We start from the raw sequence: 11,791 nt of genomic DNA on the forward strand, positions 1-11,791 counted from the left end.
TTTTCATTCAGGGACTGCTTTGTATCTTACGTTCATTCTCCCATCTATTTTTGTGTGTTTATGAGATAAAGATGTTTCCTAAAGCAGCTCAAACCAAGCCGGAGGGCAAAGTTGTTGTATTACAGTTCATGGCAACATGGTTAACTGGCGAAAAAAATACTGCACTCAGTTAAATCTGTGACTGTAAGTGCTTCTTCAGCCTTCAGTTTCTGCTGAAATATGTTATTAGATAAACATAAAAGCAGAAGTTGAGCCGATCTGGAGATGACAACCTCCTAAGGGAGGGAGATTTTTTTTTAAATCTCTATCGACATTAGATGTGATTAAAGCAAGACTGAATCAGACAATGAGTTTGAAAAAGCTCACATAATGCATTTAGCTCTTTATAATTCAATAGAAACGCAGCACCATGTGCTTTCAGTACTCAGGACATCAGGTTAGGAGGTTTCTAATGTCATTCTATAAATCCCACTTCTGTCTCCTTTGGCAAGTAAACTTAACTTTTAGATTGAACTGATCTGAAAAACTCGGACGGCTCTCAGTAACTGAGACCACATTGAGACCAGCAATGGGCCTGTCAAGTATCTTATCTGCAAAAAGCAGGAGCAGCTAAGTGATTATTATTTTCTTTCGGTGTTATATATTTGAAGATATAAAAACCCACAATTCAGTTTCCCTTACTATTTGTCTGTTAGAAATAACCAATAAAAAGGATTTTTAACAACAACAAAAAATGTTATGCTATGACCAGGTAATCATGTCAAAAAATGGAGAGCTGTGTCCAACCAAATCAATGAAAAGTTGGGTGAGAGAAAAAGAACAAGAGAACTGTGGGATAAGAAGCATTGGCACGATTTTGAAGCTAAGCCTATGAAGATGTTGGGACATTCACAATGGGTTGGTGGTCAGTGACATGGTCCGTCTCATTCTGGTATTGAAAGTTTCCTATCTTACAAGGTTTTTGTTTCATTTGTAAAAATGAAACAAGGCCTGTCGATCCTCTCAACAGACTCAGTTGTTTCTTGTATGAAAATCAGTTTTATTGCTGTTGTAATATTCTAACTTGTAGTAACTGAAGTACTGTGTGGCACTTATTGGAGAACTTCATAAAAAAAAACATCAATCATCTGGACTCGTGTTTAGGTAGTGTTCAACATTTGAGGCTTTAAGCAGCATGGGGTTTCTTTCCATCCTTACATAATTAAGATCCGTTGGGGAATCTTTGTTTGTATAAACATAATATTCCCGGAAGAAGGCTTCTTTGAGTGAGACCTAGGCTGAGAAAAAAAGGATGTTGTTCATGATGACGCAGTAACAACCTTAAACTGCGTCCAGAAAATACTGTTTGTTTTGTTTCCTGCCAAAAAGGATGATATACACTCACCAACTTCTTTATTAGGTTCTACTGTTGAATTGATTACCAAGCAGTGAATTAGTCAGCTACACATAAGTTAGAGCATTTAGACACTAGTAGGGACCAAAATTGTGATATTTGTTGCATTTCCAGCTGAATTTCACACTGCACTGTGTCAAGCAATCCAAACCCTTTGACGAGACTGTTCCCCTCCTCACCTGTGGTGGCACTGCACTAAGAAACACTCAAAGAAACAACACAAAAGCTTCTAAAGAAGACACCGAGAGCAACAAAGAACATGAACCATTTCTCCTGCTAGCACTAGACTTGCACATTTGTTTTGGTTCTATTTACCCAAAATGCCCTGTATAGTCTGCTTCCTATTTTTGGAGCGCTCTCCAGTTCGGTAGGCATTCACATATGCATTCGAGCTGCACAAGAGTTCACCTCAATCAAACCAAGACCGAGATTTGCAGGCAGAAGAGAGTTCTCTTTTTGATTGCACATTCACACCTCCCCAAACAAACAGGACTTTTTAGGCAAACAAACTAGAGTTGGATTAAAGTCGACCAAATGGGGATGGAGTCAGTTTATCACTGATACACATTGGTGCACGCTTTACTCCAGAAAGCCTCCTAGATGTTGTTTACCAAACCTGAGATGCCTAGTGTCAGCCTTATTTCTGTCCTCATGCTCTTCCCTTCCGCTTGTCTGTTCAGTTAAAGAGGAAACCGTCAGTGATTATCCTGTGCACAAGTGCTTTTTCCTTGTGCCATTGTACAAAGCCAAAAGTGCAAAGGTAACTGACCCAGAAAGGCTGTACAGCTTCCCCTTTTCGAGGCATACATCTGCTAGCATAAACAAGATGTGTGTTTTACATGAATAAATGCATGTGTTTGCGCTACACTCAGCAGAGTCGCAACAGGACACCGGGGGGAAAAATGATACCTGTCAGATGAAGTTTACGCTCACAGTAGGGTATTTCCCTCCACTGTCACAACACAGCATTTGGACATTAGTTTTCACTTGCTGTCTTGTCTCGTCTCTGTTTACGTTGTCAGAGAGCAAGATGCATTTATTGATTAAATGAGCATTTGTTTAGAAAAGCACTTCTCCAATAACATTTCATAAGGCTGCAGTATTCGGAGAAAAAACTGAGCAAAATCTCATGGGTCTGGTGTCTCTTTCCATGGGAAAAAGTGGATTTTCTGTCTCCTGAACAATTTCTGGGAGGATTTTCTTATATTGTAAATATGTATCCTGCAGAAATAATAACTTTTTTTTGATTTCTAACTGAAGCTACCATATTTTAAATGGACTATTTTAAAGATGTCATCCCCTACAACAAGATTCTCAGAGATTAAAGAAAAAGTAAATCTCATTTTACTAATACTCCTAACTTTGGTTATGGGTTTTGTTTTTAATACAAAACTTAAAAAAACTTAAATCTTTTTAATGTCAATTTTACTCTGATGGAATTTCTTTCTAAGTAATTTGGATTGACAGAATGTTCAACTTTGACCTTAAATCTAACCAAACTGCATATTATATATAACGTAACAATTTTTACTTTGTGTGGACTGTTAAAATATTGATTGTATAAGCTTAAATGAATATGTTAAAAGATGTCTAAGGATGGGAAAGAGGAGGCAACCCAGGGGTGGAAATGAAGTTTTTTCTCCACCAGCCACTGTGGCTGTTAGAGAAATTTTTTTACTGGCCACTCAGACATACAATGTATTCTTAACTCTATGAAAACCGATTTACTGACAATAAGTCTGCCATACATATGTACTTATACAGACTAATTTAACATAACAAAGCATGGACACGTTAACAGAGGTGTAAAGCAATAAGTTCACTTGAAGTAATTACTAACAGCAAACTTTAACTACACAACCCTAAAGTTCTTGCAATCATTTCCTATGTTGAACGTTTTCACATTTTGGCTACAACTCCCCCAGATAGTATTAAGTTAAGATGTGTCTAGTGATTTTTTAAACATTTTTAAATGGTTTCAATAGCTGTTCTCTAACTGTTATATTTGCTTTCCCTTACTCATTACGTTTTCTATTAAAATTCACAATTCTATGTCCGTTAATAAAATCAACCAATGGGCTGTCGCAGTTGATAAAAATTATATTTCATCTACCTTTTTGTGTGATTATGACAGCCCCATATACACTATGTGCATTAGTCTGAATCCCAGATGATCAGTCTTCCCCTGGATAGAAGTTCAAACTGAGTGGAGCTTTCTTTTTTTTCTGTTCAAATTGTCAACCCGCCACAGTGGTGGGTGCGTTGCTCCAATTTACACGCCACTTCACACTTGTACAAAGCATTTGGCCAGTGGCGAGTGCTAATTTCCACCCCTGCGGCAACCAATGCTCCAAATCCAATTGTCAACATCAGCCACTCGTGATAGATTGGTTCGTTATTTGCTTATTTGTTTATTTTATCACAAAAAAACCTTATTCAAAAAATATTCAGTAGAAGCAGCTTACATGTTTTTCTAACCATGCCCATAAAATCACAGTCTGAATAGAAAACGTTGTTCCCAAAAAAAACGTTCCCACTTTGGTTACAAATGTTCACATTTAACTATATTCTGAAGTTCATTTTTCTGTAAATATATTTTCTCCAGCGATGGCTATAGTTTTAAGTCACTTTCAGTGTAAAAAAAAAAATTCTCATTATCTTCTAAATTTAATTATCTTCCATGGAAACCAAGCTTAACTAACCTTATTCCGTTACATTTTTCTGCTGTACACAGAAATAAACCAGAATATGGATTTGATTAATTATCGCACAGCCTGGAGTTCTGGGAAATGCTTTGTCTCTTCCTGTTTTTCTTTTATGTCCAGCTTGTCCTCTCTGTGTTGTGTCTTTTTTCCAAATGCTCCAAGTCTTGGGAACATTTCTGTTTAAAAGCATTATCTGACCGCAGCTTATTCATCTCTTCCAGGACTACGTCTGCCCCAAACTATCAGGGTAAGGAGAGGCCCCTGTGTTTGGCTAGCAAAACAGCTCTCCACTGCTCTTCTATCCAACTTCTTGTTTAAATATCAGACATCTGTGACAGCTGTTATGAATTCAGGTGTATACACGTATGTATGTATTTATAAGCATTGTTCACCCTGAGGGCAAATAGGAAAATCAAGTAGATGCTAGCTTGCCTTCTTTTGAATCTTTCAAAAGAAGGCTTTCCCAGTCCCAGCAGACTTTTTTTTAAAGATACAGTATTTATTTGGAAAATCTCACTTGCTTTTGAACAATAAACTGCTTGAAAAACATGATTTTCTGCTTGGCAATGACTTCCATGTTAGCTTGCTGAGCTAGCTTGCTCAGTTAGCTGTAGCAAGCTTCTTAGACTTGTAGAAACTTGTTTTTTACATTTGGGTATTTTAGTTAAACAATTTATATCTACTCTCTTAAAGTTCACCGTTATGTTTTCCTACATTGTGTGGATGTTGCAACATTTTATTGAGAAAAGTGAAGTTCAGCAAAAAGTTAAGAACTTGTCCATTAAGCGAGATGCAAACCAAAAATCACTATCAAAGTATTCCAGTATGTCTATGTATAATTATGTACAGCACGCAGCTCAGATGTATCACTGCTAAAAAACAATAAATAATAAATTTCATGATTCCATTCCTAGTCGTCCAGATCCTGTAGCACCAAAGCAGCCACAGATCATCACTACAAATTTTTTCTTTCTTACTTTCTGGAATTAGTTTTGCAACAGATGTAACAAGAAACATGCCTTCCATAATGTTTAGTTTCAGTCTTGTCAGTACACAGAATATTTCTCAAAAGTCTTGGTGCTCACCAAGATGGGCTTTTTTGAGGGAAAATTTGAGATGCTGTGTTGGTCAGCAGTGGTTTTGGCTTTGGAGCTCTCTGCCCTGTCTCTTTATTATTTTTCGAATCAAATCGAATCATCAAATGAAACCCAAAGAGGCTGTTAATAACAGCTAATTCATTATCTAACAATGAGCAAAATTGTATTTTCACATAGAACCAGAAGATTCCTTAATAATACATGAGAAAAAGTACAAAATCTGAGTTAGTTGGATAACTGAGGGTTAGAGGGCACTCCTCTTACTGCAAGCAAACGCCATTTAGTACAAGACAGCCACAGGATGACCACTACCTCCTCCTCCTTCTGAGCACACTTCCTCTTTAAAGTAACTGTGAGAAAGAGAGTTGGCTGCTCGTTCTGCCTCTGTCTAAGCTTGCACTGTGGGTTGTTAAAGCTGCTGGGGTCGGCTGCTCTGTGACTCTCTTTAGCGCTGCTGGCTGTGGATATGATATGCAGCAGAAAAGGAAGCTGAGATTTCATCTCACAAATGATAAATGACTGGACAATTCATCACACAAGGTAACAAAAGTTTAGAATTCCTTCTGGTTTTTGATTCAAAAAGCTTACACAGGCTTCTGATGATCATTTCATAAAAAGGCAGCTTTTCTACAGCATGTTACATATTATGAGGTGAAAGATTACTTTAATTCAGAATGTTATTTAACTGACTTACGATGCTTTATATCAGAGGAAGTATCCAGCTTAAAATAGTCAATAATCTGCTGCATCCCTGACTATAAAGACCTTCTAGAAAGCATAAAACTGCTCTTAACTTGTAAAGGCTAAAAACCAATTTGCATTGTGTGTTCATCTTTTAAAGAGCTTTTAAAAACACCATTTGCTCAAACTGTAGCAGGACTTTGATACCATAAAACTCCCCCTCGTTCTGCTTGAAAATGCACTTTTTACACGCAAACCCTGGAAATGTACAGGCTTGTTTATTTTCACTATCAAAATTATAGATGTTGTCGATATTCTGTATATTACTGCTTGCTAGTGTTTGATATAACATTATGTACCATAAGCACAAATATTATCGGGCTAAGTAAAGTTGAAGTGGTTCTAACACTAAAACTGATAGTTGTTGTTTAAGAAGACTAAATGCTGGATCGAAAGATGCAAAAAATTAGTTAGTGCAGCTTCTGTTGTTTTGTTTTTGTTGTTGTTTTTTACCCATACACATCTTTATATTTACAGGATGTTTGTTCACATTTAAAGCTTGAAAGAACTTGGACATTATTTACCGTGATCTCATTTATTTATTTATTTTTAATCATAAAAAACCTACATAAACAGTGGTAGTTTTGATACCGCAGAGGCAGCTCTCCATTCAGGGAGCCATTTATAAAGGGGCTGCATAAAAACTCAGGAAAACAAATAAAACACCGACTGGAATCATTTGGAGAAGCTGAGTATTTACCAACTAGAAAACGTTTTGTGAACAATTCTGTCATGGAAATAAGCATAACAAAAACGTAGCTCTGAGAAACTATTCAGAGAAAAATTTTAAAAAGTAAAATGAATCTCTGGGTAGAGGTCCAAGAAACGTGAAGTCACACTAATAATTAAATGTTTTGTATGTAAATGAGTTTTAAAATAAATTTAAAAATATATCTAATGTTATTGCAGAAATGTGTTTGTTTTTGGCAGGTAGAGGCTGTAGGTCTTTCTAAGAACGGGAGGCAATCATGCAAAGACAGCCACTGCACATAAACAATATAACCACTAAAAAAAATTTTTTTTCCAGGATCTGTATCATATACTTTGATTTATCAAATTTTCTCATTATAAATTGTTGCATGACATTAGCCTTGTGCTCCTAACACACGCCCTCATCTGATCTCCGCTCACCTCTTTACAAAAGAGACAACAAATAGGGTCAGTACTGTCATAGTTGAGGCGACCTATGACCCCTGTTGCGTGTGACTTTTTATCGGTTTAATCTGCAGCTACAGCAGCTCTTTTATAGAAAGGCACCACAGAGAACATGTGGTGAATATAAATAAGAAAATTCATAAATACTCAGCTGAAGTGGACTCTTGAGCTGCACAGTGATCTGCACAAAGAACTATTTTAAGTGGCCCTATTTTAAGAATATTAACGACTAGTTCACTTTAAAGAGAAAGCACACTTTTAAGCTCTTTCAGCTCACTTTAAGGTGCAGCAGACAGAAACAGGTCTCTGTGTTATTGTTATTTCCTGCACACCCCAACGTGGATAAAATCCCCCAATACCATGTGGGAGAATATCTTATGGGTCTGATGGAACCAAACTCGGATGAATTTCTTTGGCCACAAAATCCAAAAAGGTGACACACAAAACTCTGCAGATCGCCAAGAGAACATCACCCACAGGGAAACATGCTGGCTGCACTAACCCGGAGTTTGAAATTAAAGTTTTGGAATGACTGAGGACAAGACGTGACAATCTCAGAGACCTGGAGAACTATTGCTAGGTAAAGTGGGCGAATACCAAAGATGACTGATTCCTGAAAATTAATCAAAGTAGTATTAGTTTTAGTTTAGTTTTACAGGATAAATATCAGATTATTCTTTGGATTTGAACAGATTCATCAGGGTCTCTAATATATCAGAACAACCTGGCATTTTTAGGAGTGTAATGTTGGACATTTACACTCCTAAAATGTCCAACATTTTAGGAGTTTAAATCTAAATGATTTGATATCAGTCCATGCACACCTTTTGAGGCACATTACTGAGCACGTGTGCATCATCATTACTGATTCGACCTCTTTCTGTTTGGTTTTATTTTTGCAATAAATTCCTCCAGCTCGCTTCCTCTGCTGCATCCTCTGTTGTGTCTTATTACATACGTTCGGTTGTTCCTCTTACCCTAAAACTGTCAACTTACTTCTTGCAGAAATAGCTGACAAGGTCATACAATGCATTTGAATGTTTGTGCAAACATCCGACCTCAGACAAGTATAGCCATAAACCTTCTGGGTCCCCCACTGCTTAGTTTTTACACTTTGTTTTTGTTTCTAGGGTAGCTGTTTACTGGAGTGTGTGCAAATGGAAGGAGGACTGCTGACTTCACCAGTGATGGCCCACGCTCTGATCTCAATGGAGAACCTCGTCTACATCATCACCGTGCCACTGTCGACCTCTATCATCCTGGCCAACCTGGTCATCATCCTGGGCATCTCATGCAACCGCCAGCTCCACAACACGCCCAACTACTTCTTCCTCAGCCTGCTGGTGGCCGATATGTGCACAGGCGTGGCGCTGCCCTTCATCCCGTTGATGGGTCTGAACCGGGAGCTGAGTTTCAGCTCCTGCCTGGTGGCTCACATCTTCCCAAATTTCCTCTTCTTGGCGTTTTTGTCCAACCTGGTGATGGTCCACTACGAGCGATACATATGCATCGTCGACCCTCTGCACTACAACACCTTGTGGATGCATCGGCATTTCTCCTTAGCGCTGCTTATAGTGTGGGCACCGCCGCTTTTGTTTGCGTCGCTGCCCGCTTTCGGGTGGAGTAACTGGTCCGGACCAGACTGGAACGACTGCTGTGAAAACGCCGCAAAGTTTCCGCCTCTTTCTAACTGTACGGTAAATCTGACATTGTGCTGCTCCTACAGGCGGGTGTTCCCCAACGCCTTCATCTACTTAGAGGTGTATGGCCTTGTTTTACCGGCCATTCTTATCATCGCTGGCATGACCGGACGTGTACTGTGGATCACAAGAGGCCAGATGAAGGACATCTGCCGCCTCCATAGAGCAGTGGAGCGAGGAAACCAGGCGTCAGACCAGGAACAGAGGCTGAATTTGCGGTATACCCGCTGCTTAGTGGCGGTGTCCCTGACCTTTCTGGCCTGCTGGGTTCCCTACCTTATTTACATGCATGTCTGTATAGCATTCCTCATCATTGACACCAAGCAGAACTCCATCACTCACATCGTGTTGTCCTGCATCGGCATCGGAAGCATGGCCGTGGTGCCGATGGTCCTCGGTTTGGCCAACAAGCAGTACACGGAGCCAGCGTTCAAGCTTCTCCAGAAACTCAGAGACAGGTGGAGGGCACGGGGTTCAGACGAGACTGCAATCTGAAATAATGCTGTGTATTAATATTTATCAAGTTTTTCTGCAAGAATCGATATCAGAAAGAGTTTGCGGCAGCTTATTTTACAGTGAGTTGAATTACGGTACCATTAAGGTAATATTTCATAGCAAATGCATCATAAAGTCTTTCTAAATGTCAAATAGTGAAATTATTATCTCGAGTAGTTCCCTTACCTGCAGTAGAAAAATGTCACATGGTCATATGTTAGAAAAATAGTCGTTGTCAGAGCAGAGGGAGGCTAACCACTGCCGTTTTTATTCTCGCTCGAACTAAATTAAACTTAACTTGAACTACAAAGCTAGTATAAGAGTTCAAAGAAAAAGCTTTTCAAGTTGTGCACACACTAAAACACTAAAATAGTGCAAAATGTGTTTATTTGATAAAATTAACCAAAATTTTACACAAAGAAAAACATAACATCTTTAGTACAAGAAAACATACACAGGTTACTGAACAGAAAGTTGTATGTTTTTGGAAAATGGAGAAAAAAAACCCTATATTTTATTTGTGACATAATAAAGAACCTGCATGAAAACACTGAAATTCCATTTTAGTACTGGCTTTATTTTTATTAGCATTGTTCAGAGCCACGTTTGGCTAAATTGCTAAAAATCTGCTAAAATGGACAGAGTGGTGAAAGGCTAGCCTTCCACCACTCCTTCTGGATGAATGCCGCTCTGAGCAAGTGCCTCTTTCTGCCACCCAGAGAACAACCAAATATGTGCTCACACACCCCACAAAGCCCAGTAAAAATGATATATCACTAGAAAATATTGATATGTTATTTACTGATTTAGAAAGACGGACATGTGAATAGTTTTCAACTACATTATTAGGAAATCTAGAAATGTTCTCTTTTTTTTCCACATAAATATTTCTCAAACCATCAACAGTGTCTTTAAAAAACTGTATAATTCAGTCCAATCGATTTGAATTTGCATGTATTCATTTAATTTTTATTTATTTAGTTATCTTATTTTTTTAATCTATAAATGTAAAATAAAAATAGCTAGAAATCAATTTTAAAATGTAATATGCTATTTTTGCTTCTGACATTTCTCGTCATTTGTTGAAGCTCTGACTCCATTAAAACACTAAAATAGTGCAAAATAAACCACAAAAAAATAAACTACAAGTAATACAGACTATGGCATCAGCCACCCATTGTGAGCATTGACCGTTCTTACAGTATTCACGCCACAGAGGGGCGCCAAATCCCATTCACTACGCATGTAAATATTATATTGATTTTTTTCCTCCTCTAGTAGAAAATCTGTTTTAAAAACACAACTGAATGTATTTACTTTTCCAAGAGCTAAGCTAGATATAATCTGTCTACTAAAGGTAAGGGAATCGCTATTGTTAATAACTTTCAGAAATTTATAAAGGTCTTCAACTATGACTTACCATATGCCTGCAGTGACCTACAACATGGTTATGAGAGTAGCTCCAGTTCATTCTGGATTACTTCATTTTGTTTTGTTTCAATTATTTATTCCTCACTAAATAAATAAATAACCTTTTATTAGCATCCAACTTGGATAATTGTTTCCTTTCTAGTTGAACAGAAGTTACCAGGGCCCCCTGACCCCACCTTTTAGATGCACTCGTGATTTGAGATGAAGATAAGATTCCCTTTCACAATATAGAGCAGTAAAAGCAGAAAATGCCCTGTAGGACTGTCCATTTCCTATTACCGTTCACTATAATCTCAGAGAAAAAGGGATTCAGATGTCTTTTAAAGTCTTCAAGTTGCCTCCGGGTGGTGATGGTAAAGCAAAGATAACTTGGAAGACGAAAAAGAAGAAAAGCACCGGGTCATCTAAGGCAGAGCAACAGAGGGGTCTTACAAATACTTTTCCTTTTGCATCATAGAAATCTTCATGTCGTTTTATCAGATGTTTCTTCATTTAGCCTAAAATATTTGTGCGTCACCTTAAAATTATGCAAGAAATATCCTTATCGCAGGAATCAAGTTCATTTAAATTTTACTTGAAAGCATTTCTGCACATTTTTCGTGTCATAATTAATAATAAACAAGGACAAATTAACAGCAAGGAGAAACTTCCAATAGGAAAAAACTTAAAATTGGGCAAAACAAATGTGCATCGCCCGGCGACATCACTGTCCAAACAGAGGTTAGTGTTAAAGAAATGCTTATTTTCACCATCTAAATCTTTATTTTAGAAGGACTATTTCCTCTGTCTTAATTTTGAATACACTGCTGAGTTGTGTAAAAGAAAGAGCGCCACCTATTGGATCCAAACGTGTTCTGCCAATTTTTTAAAATTTCTCATCAAACAGTCACGAATGAAAAGCAATCAAGTGGATTTTTGTTTAAAAATACACGACGTAAAGTTAAAACATGCTTCTTCTTGTTTTTTGGTCCAAATAAACTAACTTTAGTTTGATTTTCTTTTCATTTCTATAATTTGAAACACATAAAATGACCAGACAAGAAGAAACAGAAAAAACCTCCTGCTTTCACCTTA

At 37.7% G+C, this 11,791-nt stretch overlaps 1 protein-coding gene across 1 annotated transcript; it reads left to right on the forward strand.

Moving 5' to 3' along the window:
• The first annotated feature begins 5,583 nt into the window (after positions 1–5,583).
• On the forward strand, positions 5,584–10,424 carry LOC116715763 (G-protein coupled bile acid receptor 1). Its single transcript, XM_032556386.1, has 2 exons — positions 5,584–5,735; positions 8,222–10,424. The coding sequence occupies exon 2, from the start codon at positions 8,249–8,251 to the stop codon at positions 9,284–9,286; it is 1,038 nt and encodes a 345-aa protein (XP_032412277.1). The 5' UTR covers positions 5,584–5,735; positions 8,222–8,248; the 3' UTR covers positions 9,287–10,424.
• The last annotated feature ends 1,367 nt before the right edge of the window (positions 10,425–11,791 follow it).

Source organism: Xiphophorus hellerii, chromosome 24, assembly GCF_003331165.1.
Source record: "Xiphophorus hellerii strain 12219 chromosome 24, Xiphophorus_hellerii-4.1, whole genome shotgun sequence".
In the NCBI taxonomy this organism is placed as follows: domain Eukaryota; kingdom Metazoa; phylum Chordata; class Actinopteri; order Cyprinodontiformes; family Poeciliidae; genus Xiphophorus; species Xiphophorus hellerii.

Bases quoted from the DNA above. Each gene is read 5' to 3' on its own strand.
- LOC116715763 (XM_032556386.1), top strand. From the start codon at position 8,249: ATGGAAGGAGGACTGCTGACTTCACCAGTGATGGCCCACGCTCTGATC.